This window comes from Manis javanica, chromosome 7, assembly GCF_040802235.1.
Source record: "Manis javanica isolate MJ-LG chromosome 7, MJ_LKY, whole genome shotgun sequence".
Taxonomy (NCBI): domain Eukaryota; kingdom Metazoa; phylum Chordata; class Mammalia; order Pholidota; family Manidae; genus Manis; species Manis javanica.
In genome coordinates, this window is record NC_133162.1 from 87,805,333 (window position 1) to 87,823,087 (window position 17,755).

General features: G+C 46.4%; 1 protein-coding gene across 2 annotated transcripts in view; it reads right to left on the reverse strand.

Annotated features, from left to right (window-relative positions):
• Window positions 1-488: 488 nt before the first annotated feature.
• The window catches only part of SLC35F3 (solute carrier family 35 member F3), a 461,394-nt gene continuing 444,127 nt past the window's right edge, over window positions 489-17,755 (reverse strand). For both annotated transcript variants that reach the window (XM_037017161.2, XM_037017162.2), the window contains 5 exons: window positions 14,269-14,488; window positions 7,816-7,941; window positions 5,587-5,779; window positions 4,738-4,827; window positions 489-1,961 (listed from right to left, as the gene is read on the reverse strand). In XM_037017161.2, coding sequence (XP_036873056.1) covers window positions 1,726-1,961; window positions 4,738-4,827; window positions 5,587-5,779; window positions 7,816-7,941; window positions 14,269-14,488 — 865 coding nt within the window. In that variant the 3' untranslated portion in view covers window positions 489-1,725. The remainder of the gene's footprint in view (window positions 1,962-4,737; window positions 4,828-5,586; window positions 5,780-7,815; window positions 7,942-14,268; window positions 14,489-17,755) is intronic.

Consider the following 17,755-nt stretch of genomic DNA (forward strand, 5'->3'; position numbering starts at 1 on the left):
CCAGACAGATTTGTGGAGGTGGCAGTTTTAGGAACCTGCTGCCCCAGTTCAGGACACCCAAGTTGGAAGTTAGGTGTGGGAGCTGAGTTGGAAGACCATGTTGATTTAGTAATGGAAGTTGCCACGCTGAGGCAGCTCTGAGAGACCAGTGTCAGCTGAGCAGAGGAACCAGGCTGTGCAGGAAAGAGAGACAGAAGCCATATCCAGGGCTGAGTGGAGGGTAGGTACCTGGAGGGCAGGGCAGGGGGGTAAGGAGAAGAGGAGGGGAGGGACAAGACAGTTTCTGTGAGGCCTGTGGCTGCTCTGCATTTTGGTTTTGTGAAAGTCAACTCTGTCTTTACAATAAGAATTTTCCTCCCTTAAAGTGGGTTTACATGCCTTGAAAGTTCAGTAGGTTGGGCTCGCTGGGAGAGAAGCAGGAAACATCGGAAGCCGCACAGTGGGAGTGTAACAAAGAGGCCACCAAGACAGCACTAAATGCTTCTTTTTTAAATAGTTTATTAATCTGTTTTGCCAAACAGGTAATGGGAAATGAGAAGGTTAATTTACTAAAAAGTTCAGGTCATGAATGCCCCTTTCCCCTATGAAACGAAAGACTCCATGGTTACAGAGTGCGCCATTGATAATGACAATATTTCAAAGTAAGGTTTCCATTTCATATATAACAATGTAAACTTCAAAAATAGTAAACTCTAATACCCTTGTCCCTCTTTACAGATCTATCACAGATAGAATTTTCTGGCAGACCTAAATTGTGTAAGTAAACAGCCTGGTGCTTAAAAGTTTCATAGAAAGGTTTACAGGTTCAGTAAATAATTTTTTCAGTCTTGATCATGAAATAAAAGCAACCAGCAATTCACTTCCTGCATAGTCTGCCTTACACATGCATTGCACACTGTGAACCACCTTCCAGTGCACTGGTCATCAGCTTTGTCATTTTGTGCACGCACACACACACACACACACACACACACACACACACACACACACAGTTTTATTTGTTTTGAAAGATTTCTACATCTAAATTATAAGACAGTGCCAGTGACTTATAATGTCACCTGGCTTCACATAGGTAAAGACAGAAATTCTGTAGAAGGCACTGTAATTTCTCTTGCATGATCTTACACAGACTCAGGAGAGCAAGCCAGCTGGGTCTTGGACTCATCTTTCCCTTTCTGTTCCCTGGCCTGTCCACCTCCAGTTGCCACCCCATATCAGCACAGTCCATGGGTTCTGCTGTCCATGATGCTTTTATGCTTGACATCCCATCCATCCAGCCATCCAAATTAATTTACAATTATCTTTTCGTTCCTTGAAATCCTTTAAAATTGAAAGTACAGCTCTGGTATAAAACAAAATATGACCTACCATAGCTGAAAAATAATCACAGTGTGCAATGTAATTTTCAGTTGCTGAGATTCAAAACATTTGCCCTGCCTGGTCCAGAATGGCTGTCATCCAAAACAATTCATGCAAGGAAAATTTTAACCTGCTTCGAATTCACTTGAATAGTGCTCTTCCTGGTGCTTCGGTGCCCTTACGTGAGAAGTCTGATGTGAGAAGACTGCAAGCGAATTGGACATGCCAAAAAATGCCATATGACTTACCGCAGGTAACCGAAACTGTACAGGTATGTACACCTTACCAAACCGAGGCTCCCCCTGTCAGGAACAGACCTCCGGCTCATTAGCATGAGTGTTCTCCAGGAGTTCTGCGGCGCTGAGGTCAGCGGACAAAGGAAGGGCGGGCTCTTCTGCTCTTGTTCAGGGGCCCCGGGCCGGCGTCCGCGCCGCCCTCCGCCGTCTCCTCCTTCTTCCTCACTTTGAGCTGGGTGAGCAGCTTAATCAACCAGACATCCCACTCCTCCGGCAAGAGCAGCAGGAGGAAGCCCAGGCCGATGATGACGATGGCGATGACACGCACCCCGTTGAAGACTATCTTACTGGTGTAGTGATCGACCACTGCGCGGGACAGAGAAGCTAGGTTACCGCGAGGCACGCCAGGCCCGTGCACGGGGTGGGGGTGGGGGTGGGGGTGAGGCCTGTTCTGGGCACAGCGGCCTTCCGAGGGGTGCTTTCTGCCTGGTGGCCGGGCGGCTGGCTTCTCTTGTCCACAGAATCTTCCTCAGTTTGGTTTTGCTCCAAGAGGGCCCCCTAGCCAATCACTCTTAATTTTATAACCACCCTGGGCGTGAGGCCTTGCCCTTGGGTCTCACTTTCCCACACTGACTGGGCGCCTTGGCAGATGCTGATTTGTGCAGGAGACAAAACAAATGGAAGGCAGTTGGAGAGACATACATACACCGCAGTTAAACTGTGGCCACCTCTGGGCGGCAGGATAATGAAAACCGTTAATACTTTCTTCATATTTTTGATAGTTTGCACATTTACCACAAGAACAAGAACATATCTACTTTTATAATTTTAAAGCATTATTTTGCAACACATGCATATATATATATGTACATATGTACATATGTACACACACACACACACACATGTTTTGAAGACCAAACTTGAACTGGTGTTTTTGAAGATAATCAGGATAAATTCTTGTTCCCCAGGGCCTTATTAGTGTGAGGCTCTATGCACCCTGTCAGCGCTGGTGGTTAGAGCTTATTAAAGGGCCACGGAGCACATGGCTCATCTCTGATTCGTATCCCTGAGGGAGCATAATGAGAAGTAGGATTCACGTCAGTAATAAAAATCCAGGTTATCGTTTTCCTCTAAAATAGACCAAAACGTTGTGGATGTAAAGGTTTCTTTCTTCTTTTCTTTTCCTTCTCTCTCTTTCTCTCTTTTCCTAACTAAACCAGACAAAGCAATTTGGAGCCTGCCTGCTACCCAAGAGAGAACCAGACTGCTTTTCTCCACTGCCATGTGTGCAAGTGGGTTGTGCTGACTCGGAAGATGTGGCTTCAGGAAGCTGATGTGCTGGGCAACTTCTGTGTGTGGGGTTGTCCTGCTGCTTTTTTTTGGCTTGGCTGTCTCACTTGTTCCTTCACTTCACCTGCCCTCCTGCTCTGCCCTCCCTCCCCGACTCTCATGTGGCCTGCAGGGTGCACAGAGAATGGGTGAGGGGGTAAGGGGAAACTGGGGAAATAACTTTGTTAACAGCCCTTTGGTGGGACCAAAATGCCTCTGTTCCCTCACTATATTCGAAACACTTTAATTTTGAATGTTGGTGGAACATTCTGTTGATTCAATAGATGGGGCTAGTCAAAGAGCAAATCACATGGGCTACACTAGAGGGATGTCAAGGGGGAGCCCGAAAGCTCAGCCGAGACTCTGCTCTGACATGTCAGGTGATGGCAGGTTCCTCTGCTTTTCTCCTCCAACTGAGAGTGCAGTGTGATTCCTTCCTTTGACATATTATTAAATCTATTATGTTGTAGGTAAGTAATAAGAAATATTTCTGATAATTCTCTCAAACTCTGGCTACATGACATGGTCAAAGTGAGCTATTCAGAGCTGCCTGGAATAGGCCTTTTTGCAATAAGATCATGGTGTAACTATAAACAGGCAGTAAAATGTAGGGGGAAGTTGGTTATTTTTCAGAAGCCTGGGGTGTCTAGAGACTGACAGGCCAGACCACATTTTACCAGCTCGCAGGACCTCAGAGGCTTTCTGTATTGCGAAGTGCTGCTCAATAGATTATTTCTTGTCAACCAGGGTCATAAGGAATCAACCCAGGTAATATGATCTTCACTTTTAAGGGAGATAAGCTAAGGTCAAGAGTGGTGATGAGTTGGGACCACCATCCTCCAGGCCTGCAGGGGTATGCTGAGCCTCAGCCCAGGCCCCTGATGCACCCTCCTGGCCCTTTTCCACACTTCATCTTGAGGTGCTCCTAGAAGAGTCAGGGGCCAGTGTGAGGCATGTACAGAATCAAATCATGGGAAAAGACTTAGGAAATTGAAAGATGCTTTGCTTATGCTTCCAGGCACATTAAGGCCATACTGAACTGGGTAAGGCTTTCCCTTCCTTGGGCAGCTAATCCTCTGATGGCTGGATGTAGGAGGGTCCTGGGGATGGCTCCGGATAGAGCTATTTCAGGCCTAAGGGATGAGTGCTCTAGAGAGAGCACATTATACAGGGAGGTCAGCTGTGAAGTAGGGGATTCTGGGAAGAAAATCCACAATTCACAGCAGAATGAGCCAGTGAAAGGCAGGAGGTGAGTGGCAGGTGACAACAAACCTTTGGAAGAGCTGCCAACTGTGTCTGTCAGCGAGTCTCCATTGGAAAACAAAGCAAGGTCCTGAGTGCCCAGGCAAAGGGCTCCCTCTCTTCTGGAAGGTGGGAAATAATGCTCTTGCTTCTTCAGTTTGTAAACATATCTTTATGTCATACCCTAAGCAAATTTTCTCCCCCTGAAGGTCACTTAAAAAATTAAAATTTTTTTCTGCTACATATTTTTCTATATTTACTGATACTATTAGTGATATTCACCTCAATCCCCGTACCAGTTACAATCTAAATGGCTTTAGACTTTCTGTACCTTGGTGTGGTAAGTGAAAATCAATCCATTATGGAGAATATATTGCATATATAACAAACAACATTTTACCTAAGTGTTTTCTTGCTATACTAAAGTTAAACATGCATTCTGTATGAGACACAGCAAGAACATACGTGTGTGTGCGTTTGTGAGTGTATGTTTGTGTGTGTGTACATGTGTTTGTGTGTGTTTAAGAGTGTGAGCATTTACCAGCAGAAACAGAAAGCCACGTGGGCTTACCTGCATTCACAGGTACACTGAAGACAATTCCGAGAGACATCAGAGTGGGATATGTAACAGCAATTCCAAAATTTAATACAATATTGAATGCTGAAAGAGAGGACGGAAACACGGGTGTTACTCATGACTGGCCCTGACTTCACATTCTTCCCCATCTCTGCGACCCCAGCTTCTCTGATGAGCTGGAATCTCAGCCGTTAGCACCGCCCTTTGCTCTGACTCAGTGAACACAAGGTTCCTGCAGGGCTCCAGAACTTGGGGACCAGGGACAAACACCCTGGTTGCACAAGCTCTCCTTTTCCCGGAGTTTTGGAAAAGGGATTCAGAGAGGGTAGCCAGTGAGAAGGTGCTGGGACAGAGGTCAGGGCCACCCTGCTCGTCTTTTGACTTTGCCCTCTCTGTGTGGGCCATGATTCTGGGGTGACTGTGAATGGGAGCTCTGGGACACACCCTGGGTGCAGCCCCTCCTTGGTTGCTTCTCTGCTGAGGACCAGCCTTGAATCAAGCAATGGTGATGATGATGATGGTAATAATGATCACTGGAAACACTTATGGAACATTGACACTTATCAGGCAATGCCTTAAAAGTTCTGCATTCATTAATTTGCCAACTCCTTATCAGCCCTATAAGGAATGTACTAGTACCAGTAGTAACACACAGCACTGGGCTATCAGCTCACTGTTTGGAGCAGCAGGGACTGTGGCCACTGTGGCAGTGGCCATCGTTCCGGAATCAGAATCCATGCTGGTTTTCTCCTTCAGGGCGCGGGTCTCCAAAGAGGCCCTGGGCTGCAGGGGTCCTGTGCTGCCAGGCCATGCTCTCTGGGGGCTCCGACGGGGGCCACTTACTCAATAAGAGGACTGAAAATCCACAAAGGCTTCCCCATGGAATGTCGCTGAAGGAGCTCCAGTATTCCACTTTGGTAAAGTAGAGAATGACAGGTATACAGGTGACGAAGAGGATGTTAAACACACCCAGAATGGACAGAAATAAGGCAGCCTCTCCAAACTTAGCGCTCCCCAGCAGGAGCTTGAAGAGAACCTGCCGGAGAAAGAGAGGAGGGTTCACACAGACCCCAGCTCGCCCCAGGGAGCTGAAGGTGCTGCCAGCTCTGTGGCAGGTGAATTCTACCTCCCCAGGCCTTAGTGCAGGGATGGTGGGGTCTGCCCGTGCACACCACCAGTACAGGGACCCAAGTCTCAGCAACCTCACGATGGCAGCTACGCCCTGGCCTCATAGCACCTTCAGGAACCATGGGTTTTCACACTAGGTTTGATTTGTCTGTGTTGTACTCATGATAGCACATCCCAGGTTCAGAGCCATTGAAGATGAGGAAGAAATTACAATTATCTGCCTTGAATACACATTCCCCCCTAAAATTGATCTCTGACCTTGTAGGATACAGTTTGCCCCAAAGAAAAAGGGCTTTGGCTGTGAAGACATTTTCTAAAGATTATGGGGAGGGATCTAACACCCCCAGCTCGACTCTGCTCCATCCCACCACCTCCAAACAGCCTGGGTTTAGCAGAATGCACCCAACTTTGATTTCTTGCACCTGTTCCCAGTTATACATATTTCAGGTGCATGAAAGGCCAGGCATAGAGGGCCAGATGAGACTGCGGTGGCTGGGAAGCTGAGCTTACAAGAGGCAGCAGGCCCCCATCCAGTCCCTGTGCCTAGTTATGACTTACAGTTATGGAACTGATGTGAGTCCAGTTTGTGTCTCTGTATTGCTATCGCTCCTACTTTTCCTGCCTCTTCCTTTTTCAGCCACTTTGCAACTCTTTCAGGTCTTTCTGAGCTTATATGTAGGAAGGATGGAGAGACAAATAAATTGCTTCCAGCCTTCCATCTGAATACGCAGTGGGCAGTGGAGGGTATGGAAAGGGAAGTCTATCTCAGAATATCTGTGTTCACCATAAATTGCATTTCTACATGCTCTCTGCTTCCCATTAGCACATAGCTAATATGGCAGAGTGGCCTTTTAATAATTTCTGAGTTTGGATAGTGGCTTTAAAGTCTCTGAGTGGCACTAGACTATCACATCCTCTTGGTGAGATTTGTCCCAGAGAAGGAAGGTCATGTATGTCTCTCTGTGGGCAGGGAGGACAGAGCTGATGCAGGAGAAGAAGGTACAGTTATTTCACTTTATGAAACCATGAAATGTGTTCCTCATGAGCTGAAAAAAAATGCCTTTTCTTTAACTTTCTGCTGTGCTTATTTTTCTGTCCTATGGTCTGGATCCCCAAAGGGCCAGTAAATCTCAAAGCTAAAATCTTGTTTCTCATTGTGTCCTCCAGGTCATGTTCCCGGCTTAGAGACCAGAACCTATTTGCCTTCTCTGCTCTGGGTCTGAAGAGGAGGACAAAAGGATAAAGGGGAGGCCAGGGGAGCAAGCAGCAGGAGGCACGATGGAGTAGAGGACCAAGAGCCAGGCATGAACGTGTGCTGATGGAAAATGGTTTCACCTAGAACTGCAAGCAGGATATGCTTGCCAATGGATCCCTATATTTTGTCAAAAATAATTAGTATGTATTAAAAATTTTAGTAATAAAAGTGTTTACTATTTCAGAGTAGTTGTGCTTCCATTTATTCAGCCTATGGGCAATTCTTGAAATGCATATGGATTCATGCTCAGTACTGGGTGGTGGCCATGTGATGAGATTTAAATGACAAAGCTGTGCCAGATATTCAAATTTCAGGTCCAATCTGGTGGGAAATGATCTAACCAAACACTGAGCCAGCCACTTAGGGACTCTGGTCCTTCTGCAGTCTGCACCACACAATGCAGTCACTAATCTGACTCTGATCCATTTTTTCACCCACTGTATATACTAAATGCTGTACATCATGGCCATGGATGGAGAGGTCTGGACAGCCAAGGCTGAGCGCAGGTGTGTGCCTCATCAGGGCAGCCTCAGTCTGCCTGGGGCATGCTGCAAACAGCTGCTGGTTGTAAAGCACAGGCTTTACCATCGAAGGCTTTACCATTGAAGGCTTCCCAGAGGCAATGGGCAGCTGAGCTGGGACCCACCTTGCTCTCCAAGAGGCTTGGAGAGCTGGTCCTGGGGGCTTACCTTGTAGAGGGCAGACATGGACGCGGAGCCCACCGCCAGGGCTATGCCGATGACAGAGTGGCTGTGGAAGCCATCTGCGTAGGTCATCATCACGATCCCAGCGATGGCGAGGATGGCAGCCACTATCTGGACCAAGGGAGGAAATGGTGGTCAGGGTAGTGGTGAGGAATGGGAGGGACCACCTAAGGGCTCAGGAGGGAGAAACGCTTGTGAGAGTTCAATGATGTGAGAGGAGAGGGTCTCCCTTCCAGTTCTTCTTTGGAGAACAGCAGGCAAAGGCCACTCCTTTGTCTAAATGTTTGTTCCTATCCAAAGAATCTCCAACAGCTGGTAGCAAGTAGAGGCCTAGTGGCTTAGCATCAGAGGTGGCCAGTCACCTCAAGGAGAGTTGGCTGTAATCCCAACAACAGGTCATTTGGTCACAACAAGGCCTGGTAGGCAATGCCTGGACGGCATCTGATACATGACCTCTTGGCTCCTTTGCAACCTTCTGGAAGCACTTCCTGTGGTCTTGTTTTTTTTTCACCTCCCTACAGAGAGGGCCTAGTGAGGACCTCTGACTCAGCCTCATTTTACACACCAGCAGTAGGATCTTCTGACAGAAGACAGGTGTCACCTGTAACCTGTCACAAGGGCTATAAACATTGTCCTAACTCTGGAGGTACAGGGCCCTCTCCCACAGACCCCCTTGGTCCTGTTATTGTCCAGATACAAAATTCTCAGGTTGAATGGAAGCCCCAGAGAACATACATGCATCTGCTGTGCAAAATTAAAAGCATTGCGGTGCACGGGTGATGGACTGCTCTGGAAAACATTTCCCCAAGGAGAAACGCATCAGTACAGAGAGTAAGTGCAAGTCCTGATCTGAGGTGGTCACACAGCTGCACAAATGCCATGGGGTGGGGAGGAAGGAGGGGCTGCTGGAGGCAGAACGTGGAAAGCGCAGAACAAATGTGTGCAACACGTTTTCATTACTGGATTTATTGAAAGTTTTATCCCTTTGTGGATTATTCAAAATTGACCCCAGCTACCTCTAGCAATATCAGATAGCTAACATTTATGAGTGATCATGGGTTAATGTTTTCTATGTATTTTCTCAATTAATCCTCAAAATAGGTATGTAGATCTTTTCATTTCATAACATGGAAATTGAGGCTCAGAGAGATGAAGTAACTTGCCCCAAATCAGAGAGCTGGTGTGTGACAGAGCAGGGACACAAAACTTCAGGTCTGTCTGAATGCAAAGTCAGTGTTTACATACATAAACAGGGAAGTACAATTCACATAATAAGCTGTTGCCACCTACACTTGGAGGTTTGAATTGAGGTTTCCTTCGTGGTTTAAATGTAAAATTTTTAGGCTGGTGAAAAGTAATGTGGTTGTCTCACATGGCCTGTCTGAGTTATGTATTTCTCCTACTGTACTCCTCATGCAATACTGTCATGTAATGATATGTCTGCCCATACAACAGGCTCTTGAGAGAGATGACTGCCATTTAATAGAAGCACCAGCCTGCAGTCTGTCTACTTGCTCTCTCTGGTTTAGTGAGTCTTTCGTATTCAAATGCTATGCTACGTGTACTGTGAACAACTGCTCATTAGGACAAAGAGACAGAGGTAGCAAGGCAACAAGTGATTCGTTTTCCCCAAGAGAACAAGAAAGGGGCAAGTGAGGAAGCCAGCAGGAAAGGGGTGGTTTCTGCTCCCAAAGACACATCCCAGGTGGAGAGGCTGCCTGGAATAGTTCACCTGAGTGGGCGTCAGTCAACACAGAGAAAAACAATTAGAAAAAGAAGGGAGGGAGGGAGAGAGGGAGGAAAACAGCCAAGTTTCAGATGCTTCCGTGCATCTCCAAATGTATCTTGAATCTTACCTAACTTAGGGCTGAAGTTGGAGGGAAATGAAGGAATGAGGGCTATTTTTTGTTGCAGACTTACAAGGCCAATATCCAGCGTCCTCCTCTCCCTTCTCTGTCGATTAAACAATAAACAGCTAAAAGCGTCCATCAAGTTGTGCTAGGCGTAGCTGACGGAAGGGGCTGGTGGGAAAGGAGGCATGTGGAGGCCGCCACCTTCTGGCTAACATCTGAAGAGACCTGAGCTCAGGTGACTCTGGGACAGGGATCCCCTCGCTCACACCTGCGGGACCTCTCCTCTTGGGAGTGGCCACAGTCACAGGACCAGCCTACTCTGCCCGGCCCTAGCCTCAGCCGCCACACTGCTGAAGGGGAGCTGGCAGCTTGGCTTCATCCTGTCACCCCTGGTCACAGAGGAGTTGAACCGCAGCCAGCAGGGCTGGAGGCAGAGCCTAAGAGTCCCTCCTCAAGCCTGATGAGTCTTTGAAGATTCCAGTTCTCTCTTCAAAAAATAAGTGTGCACTGTACATCTTAAACCATGACAGATCTAGCTTCCTAGGTGTGTGCCTGGAAACATTCCCTGGCTCCTGCACCAAGAAGAGCTCTCTGGGAGGGTGTGCTTGTCCTGTGGCCTCGCGTGCCCTTAATCGTCTAGATCTGGGCATCTCTGAGAAGAAGGCTAAGTCTAAGGATGAATGAAGATGGAGAATTTCTGTTTCCCCAGACATCTGCTTTCTCATGCCTTCCCACCCCATCCCCAGCCCATGCATCCCCCTGACCTATCCAAAAACCAGGGCCCAGGACCCAGACTGCTGTCTAACAGTGGCATTGAGGCCCAGAGTGGTGAGAGCCAGCATGTCCTTCAGCTGAGGAAGAAACCCAGGCACAGGAGACACTGAGGCCAGCACACTGCCATTCAGCCTCAAAAGGGGGCCTCACCTAGTGTGGCTGTCTGTTGTCACCTGCCTGCCTCAGGGCTCCAATTCAGAGCCCCAGCCAGCCCAGAGGTGGCCACCCAGGGTTCCTGGCCACATGCTCCCTGTCAGATGTCAGGCTGGGGGAAGGAGAGCGAAGGCCTGGGCATCAGAGAGGGGATAGGGATGGCCAGCAGCCCTTAGGAGGCCTGGTCACCTCTCACACTAGCATGGCTTCTACTCCCCCTCAAGAGGTGACAGGCTGCATGTCCTCTGCCAAACAGAACCCTGACCGCGAGAGTTTAAATTTGTACAGTTTGGGGAGATTTTGAAGTAGGGAAAGAACAGACTACTTTTTAAATTTACTTTAAAACTTTTTCCCCAATGCCTGGACTGTTGTCATCAATCCTGAGTAGCAGAGTTCAGAGGGGACCCTCTAGCTCACCTCATTGAAGAGTGTGGAAAGGGGCCTGGGCTGTGGGTGTCCACCTGTACTCTCCTGTGCTCTGCAAGCCCTGTGTCCTCCCCATGCTGTGCTCAGGTAGCAGGGGACAGCCTCCCAGACAGATAGCAGTCACCATCTGAAGGTGGTCTTACCGTTCAGGGACAGCCCCTTGTGAAACACTTATAATTGTTGAAAACATGAGCCAGAGTCTGATTGAGATGGGAATGTGTCATGGTAGAAGCACAGGACCCCAGATGTGCTTCCAGGGCTCAAGGTCCCATGGGCTTATCCCTTAGCCTGCCTCCCTGCCCCTCTGCCCTCATGCCTGCTGTGAAGCCCTAACTGTAGAGGGCTGTTAGGAGCAGCTGCTGGACAATCGGAGAACCACACCCCCCCCTTCCCTGAGAGGGGGGCCAGGCATGGGCTTACCCACTCATTTCTTATCAGCTGCTGACCAAGCTGTGGGCCTCAGCTGGAGGGGGCCCACACCTCAGGCCCCTTGAGTGCTACTTGCTCCCATTCTGCTGCTCCTTTGCTACATAAAACTGCCTTCCTGAATGTTTGCCAGCTCCCTAGCTCCTGACACTGTCAACAAAAGAACAGGGCTGGTGCATCTAACCTCTCCAACTGAGAGGGGAGATAAGAACACTGAGAAAGAGAACATTTGAGTTTTATGTGCCAGACATATACCTTCTTATTCTCACAACTGTTCTATGAGTATTTATATTCCATTTTGAAGTGAGGTAACTAAGGCCCAGAGATGTTAGGTAACTTGCTCAAGGTCCCACAGCTTGTAAGAGTAGAACCAAGATCCAAACTCTAGTCACGTGACTCTAGACTGGAGCACTTCCCTGTTATATTAGAAACCCCGAGTCTGGAGATCCAGGAACCATAAAAGCACATGTAAGCACAGAGTCAAAGGGTGACACGGGGGCCAGCTTGGGCTCCTATCAACAGTCACCTCAGATGCCATAAGTGGCTGGGATCTCCCCAGCATGAGAAGACACATTTACTCCTTCTGGTCAGTCCACATGACCTGGACCAGTTGATCTTTTCTAGGAACCACAACCCTTGCGATTTGACTGTCTTAATACTATAGGTCCTCTGTGCAATCTGCTCCATGAACAGAATGGTGAGGCTCCATTGTGTTCTCTGTGCGTACATGACAATCAAGCTCCTATGCTCAGCAGTCCATCCTGGGGAAGAGTATCAGTTTCCTCCACTCTCTGGAAATTAGCCAGTGGAAGAAGGTGCTAGTTCACCCAGCAGCCTGGGAGTGGTGTAAGAGAACCCGCATGCCTATTGGACATTATTTTGGCCTTAAATCTCCACCAAGGGGCCACTTCCAGTCATTCTGGCCAGCTGCTGGCATCTCACAGACTTCACTAGCTCTCTGAACTCTTGAAGATGTGCAAGGCCAAATCCAGCACTGGGAAGCTCTGAGCTGACTGGTCATTAATCAGAGAATCAATGATGACCAGACAGATTCACAGCTGCACAAGTGCTTTGCAGGTCACAAAATTCCATCGCCAACACTGGCTCCTCCGACCTTCATTTCAGTGCTGGCCTAGCTAAAGTTCAACACAAGACTATTGGGCATGCAGTGGTCAGCGCACACCAAACTGTTCAAGTGACCAGGATGGCTAGACTGTATTGTAACTCAGCGATATTAGGCAGAAACCCTCTTAGCCACGAATAGCAACAGAGAAGAACTGGACATGCCATATCGTTCTCTACGGTCTAGGAATGTTTCAAGTATTTTCATACTTCCTTTTCTGAACCTGAAAATTATTGTTTTCTTCTGCCTAGATGCAGAAAGTCCCTTGAAATTTCTCTTCCCAGTAACACGTTCTCATCTGCAAGTTGCTTTGGACATCACAGAGTCATGCCGAGAAGTTCTATGAATTCCCTTGGCATTTTACATCAAAATAAAATTGTAATGGGCCCCAGGACATCCACGTCCCCAGTGTCCTGTCAGGCAGGCCATTGGGTAGATTGCTCCTGGAAGTACCTGCATTTCTTGTGGAGATGTATTAGATCATTTATTTGTTGAAAGCTTTTCTGGGTGGTAACACAGTAAGTTTTTATTCCAAAATTAACACAGCCTCAAAACAAAATTTCCCCCTACTGCCAGCTAAAAATACTACTCAGCAGTTGACTCATGTCCCCACTGCTGTTTGAGTAACTAGGTGGGCGTGAATCCACCATTAGGGTGATGTCATTGCTCCCAGGACAATGAGTGAAAGACACAAGTTTGGGGCCTGCAGTCTGCCTCTCCCTGGGTGTCGGCATCGTTTGCTCTAATGGGACTGCCCATTCAACTGGCTCTTAGCTTCACGCCGGCCTAGCCAGAGAGTGCACAGAAGAGTGAGCTGTGGGCTCTACCAGGAACTAGCCGCCTGGCCAAATCCTCTTTTTGTCCTTGTTGGGGAACGCAATAGCAGCTCCTGGCCACCAGAGGGAGACAAACAGAAGGCACCAGGATTCTGTCAACACTAAAATTTTACCTGTTCCCTTTTTTCAGGGAGCGTCCCTCTGCATTTCAGCTGATATTTGCTAGTGTTTTGATCATATTTTGTACAACTGCTATGAAGTTTGCCTAGCTAAATTTGACTACGTTTTAATGGAATTTCCTACATCGTGGCTGTAATAATGAGAAGTAATTCAAGGGATATAATTTCACTCTCCCTTCAGTTGGGATGTGAAGGAAATGGAATCCCCTCTGCAACTTGGATTTCGCATAAATGCATCTGGCCACTTTGGCTCTGTCACATGGCCGAGACGCAAGGCCCACCATGAGCGCGCATGTGCGTGGATATGGAAAGACCTTTGGCTTTCAGATGCATCCTAAGCAGAGGGTGACAGTGCTATCAGAGAGCTTCAGGTACCAGGGCACAGCTGCCCATGAGAGAGGTGAGCACACAGAGAGGAGAGCACATCACCATTCCTAGGTTGGGGCCCCAACTGGTACATACTTTAGGGAATGCTCGTTGAGATGCTTGAAATGAAAGGTGCCTTAATGAATGTTTGTCTACTATGGTTCTATGGTTTGCAAGCAAGAAGGTTTGCAAGGCACACCAAGAACTGGGCCCGCTGCTGGGTTCCTTTTCTGATGCAGATCAGAAGGAAGGTGGTCAGCAGCTTCTGCTTGTGGTCTAGCACATGGAGCTAAGCAAGCCAATGGGCAGGTTTTGGTTGACATGACTGAGTGAGGGAGGAAAACAGATAATAAAGAACTTACCCTCACTCCCATGAACCTGTCCCTGAGAACGATCCATGAGAGCAAGAACACAAAAGCTTTGTTGCAGCAGAACAAAACGGAGACATCCGTAGTGTTTATTTTCTTTATTGCATGTAAGTACAGGTAGTTTGTGAGTGTCCAAAGAACACCAAAGGGTGCTGCCTTGGTAAAAAACACCTTCAAAGTCAAGCCATTGTCTCCAAAAAATCGACAGCATTCCCTAAAACAAGGAAAGAGAGGCAGTGTTATTATATTCTTGGGTTGACACAGATCATTTTCTTCCTATAACTAGTTTTTTTTTTTACAGCAGATATAGGAAAGGGTGGGTGTCCTTTTATGTATTATCATTTTTTATGAACATCTTTCTATTAAAGCTCTTCAACCTGTGGCTTTAGTCCCTTGACAAAGAGAGCACACCATGATCTGGTGTCATAGATTATTCCTTCTGTTCCTATTGGGTTTGGAACTAATGGTCCTAGAAAGAAGGTGGTGTTGGGTTTATCTGATCTGAAGAAGGCCCGATTCCATGGTAATTGACTGAGGGATTCTGTCACTTGCATAGTAGAAGAAGGAAGTCACTTTTCCTTTTGTTTTGAGGGAGATACTTGAAGAGAACTCATTGAAACATTTTTTTTTTTTTAAATTTGCCCCTCCTTGGAATTGTGTTTGTGATCAGAGAGGGGCAGTCATTTCTTGGCTGCATCTACTACACTTGGCTATGACACAAATAGTGGTAACTATACATTTTCTCATCAGGTGCTTTTTAGAATTTGTTATTATACTGTGGAAGTTCATACCATCTAAGAGACCAGCCCAGGAGGAATGAGCAGATCCAAGAATATGGCATTTTAAGAGTGAGATGAGAAACACCTGAAGAGGAAAGGCTTTCCATGATTACAGGGGAAGGACTGTTGATATCTGAAAGACCAGTTAAGAAAAATAAAGCCAATCTTCCATGCACAGAGGAAGACAGTAGAGGGGGTCACGGGGTGGAGAAAGTGGAGAGAGAATGAGAGGGGCTTGGTCTACAGACAGCTGCCCGCTGCCCCGATGTTGGGGAGCAAAGATCACTGCTCTGCTGGGTCTGACGAGCCAGGCCAGGGGCAGACGAGCGAGGACATATTGCTCCTGTAACCATGACTGTCCAGGCTCACAGACCAGGCCCAGCATGGCCGAGGCACCGGTGAGCGAGGAAGGGAGTCAGCACAGGACAAGATGTGACTAAAATAAGCTAAGTATGCTAGGGTGGGAAAATAAGCCATTTTGCAGTAAACTGCTGCAAACTGAAAGAGGAAAATTTAAGATAAAAGTCAAGGGGGATTTGGAGTGGTTGTTAATTTTGTTTTTATCATCAATCTAAAATGAAATCTGTACTTGTTCATTGCTTGACTGTGGGATGTTCATAGAAGAAACAGAAAACCCATCACCTTTCATTCAACTTAGAATCCTACATTACTTCTAAACCAACACAGGTAAAACATTCAAATCACTATCACTACATTTATCATGAAATCAGTTCAACTGAATTGATTCTGTTTGGCTTTGTATAGATAAAACTCTCATCTAACTGGTAGGTTGCTATTTCTGTTTGCCACATGACTTTCATACATTATTTCAGCTGCATTTTCTATGGGGTTTTCTTGAGCCCCTATTCACAGAACAGTCTTCTTTCCCTCAGGGACAGTGACCAGGGATGGCTTCCTTTAAGTTTGTAATTGTGGTGGCTATAAAGTGATGCCAGTACCCTTCAGTGTGATCAACTGGAAATACAAGTATTCTTTCCTGCCATTAATGCCAACCTATTTTAACTATACTTACTCTTAAAGGAACACAGTGCAAGTAGGACTTTCAAGTTTCCCCTGACTCACTATTACAAAAAAATGATTCATGTTGTAGCAGAGCCATCCAAAGCCAAGTGGACACCTTATGTCCTCTATGAGAGTCTAATTTAGTTCCTCCAAGGTGTGATGCATGTAGAAGTGGTGGGAAGGGATTGGGGCACAGACATGGCTGGGTACTGATGACCCAAATTGCTGACTGGAAATGAGGGGAGGTGTGGGGATCCACCCTGGAAAAGGTAAAGGCAGGATTTCTGCACCCAGTAGAGTTCTGTTGGCCCTCTGAGGACTTATGGCCAGTAGATTACAGTTCAGGTGGGTAGGTCTTGGTTCTACTGAGACCAAGATGATTGTCTCCAGGCCAGTGAATGTTGTGCTGTTTTGACACCACAGACTGAGCACTAATCCATGTCACTGGCTTGTCCATTATACCCTTGGATGCAAGGGGACCCAAGTGAGAAGATGAGCACAAATCCATTTTTGCTAGAGACTGCTTCTTGGTACAAGAATAGACTACAGTAGAACACTTTCTTGACTGATTGCCACTTAACTGATGTGACAGCCGATGCCCTTCAGTCCTTGGCAGATGAAAGGCCCAAGGCTGTCAGGTCAGTATTCAGCCCGCCCAAGACCATTGGTTCCTACCAATCGAGTTGTATGCTGGCCAAGATTTAGATGGGCTTGGTTCCAATCCTGCTTGTGCCAATTCCTCTTGGTTATTTCAATTAAATATTTCCTAAACCAATATGATATGAGTGAGTAAACAGAGTTGTGTTTCCCTATGGCATCTAAGTCCAAAGCACCAAGGAAGACTCAGTAAAGGCAAGTCACTAAAATATTGCTATTGAATGAGTTATAAATGAAATGCTGAGAAAGGCAGAATAAAATATAAAAATGTCTAAGTTCTACACTTTTATTATTTAACAAATGCCTATGTTCTTGGTACTCTTTAAAGGACCCCGACTGGGATGGTCTGGCTTGGTAAGATTAGGATGGATTATCATTTAATTCAATTCAAAAAGCATGTTAGTTGTTATATTTACAATCCTAGATAAGGGCTCTGGCTGATATAAAAGAAGTATTGAATTGAGAAGATATGGTGCAAATGGGGGGGATTAAAGCCAATTTCTTAATAGGAAATAATGCAAGTTCAAATATCACATATTTGATGGTAGGGAATATAATAGTGCTATGGACTTCATGTCTAGTGGACAGAGTGGGACTGACTGGAGAAGGCCTCATAAAAGATATGGATTTTGAGCTGAACCTTGAAGGATAAGTAGTATTTACACACTGGTATTGGGAGAGACATAATATCCTTGGAGAGATAGGAAAATCAGTTGTGTCTATGAAATAACAACAAATGGCAATAAAAAAGGAAATGATATTTGAAATTAATTAGTGGATAGCCAAACTTATAAAATAAATAGAAGAGTTGGAATATAAAGTCAAGATATCTTTTATGAGTCAGAGAGAGGGAGTGAAAGAGAGACACAAAGAAGAAAGAAAAGATAAAACTAGAAGGTCAAGACAGAAGGTCCAACATTGAACTAAAGAAACTTCATAAAGAGGAAAGAGAAAAATTAAGTGGGGGAAATTACAAAAGAAATAATTAAAGGAAATTTTTTAGAGGTATAGAACAGGAGTCT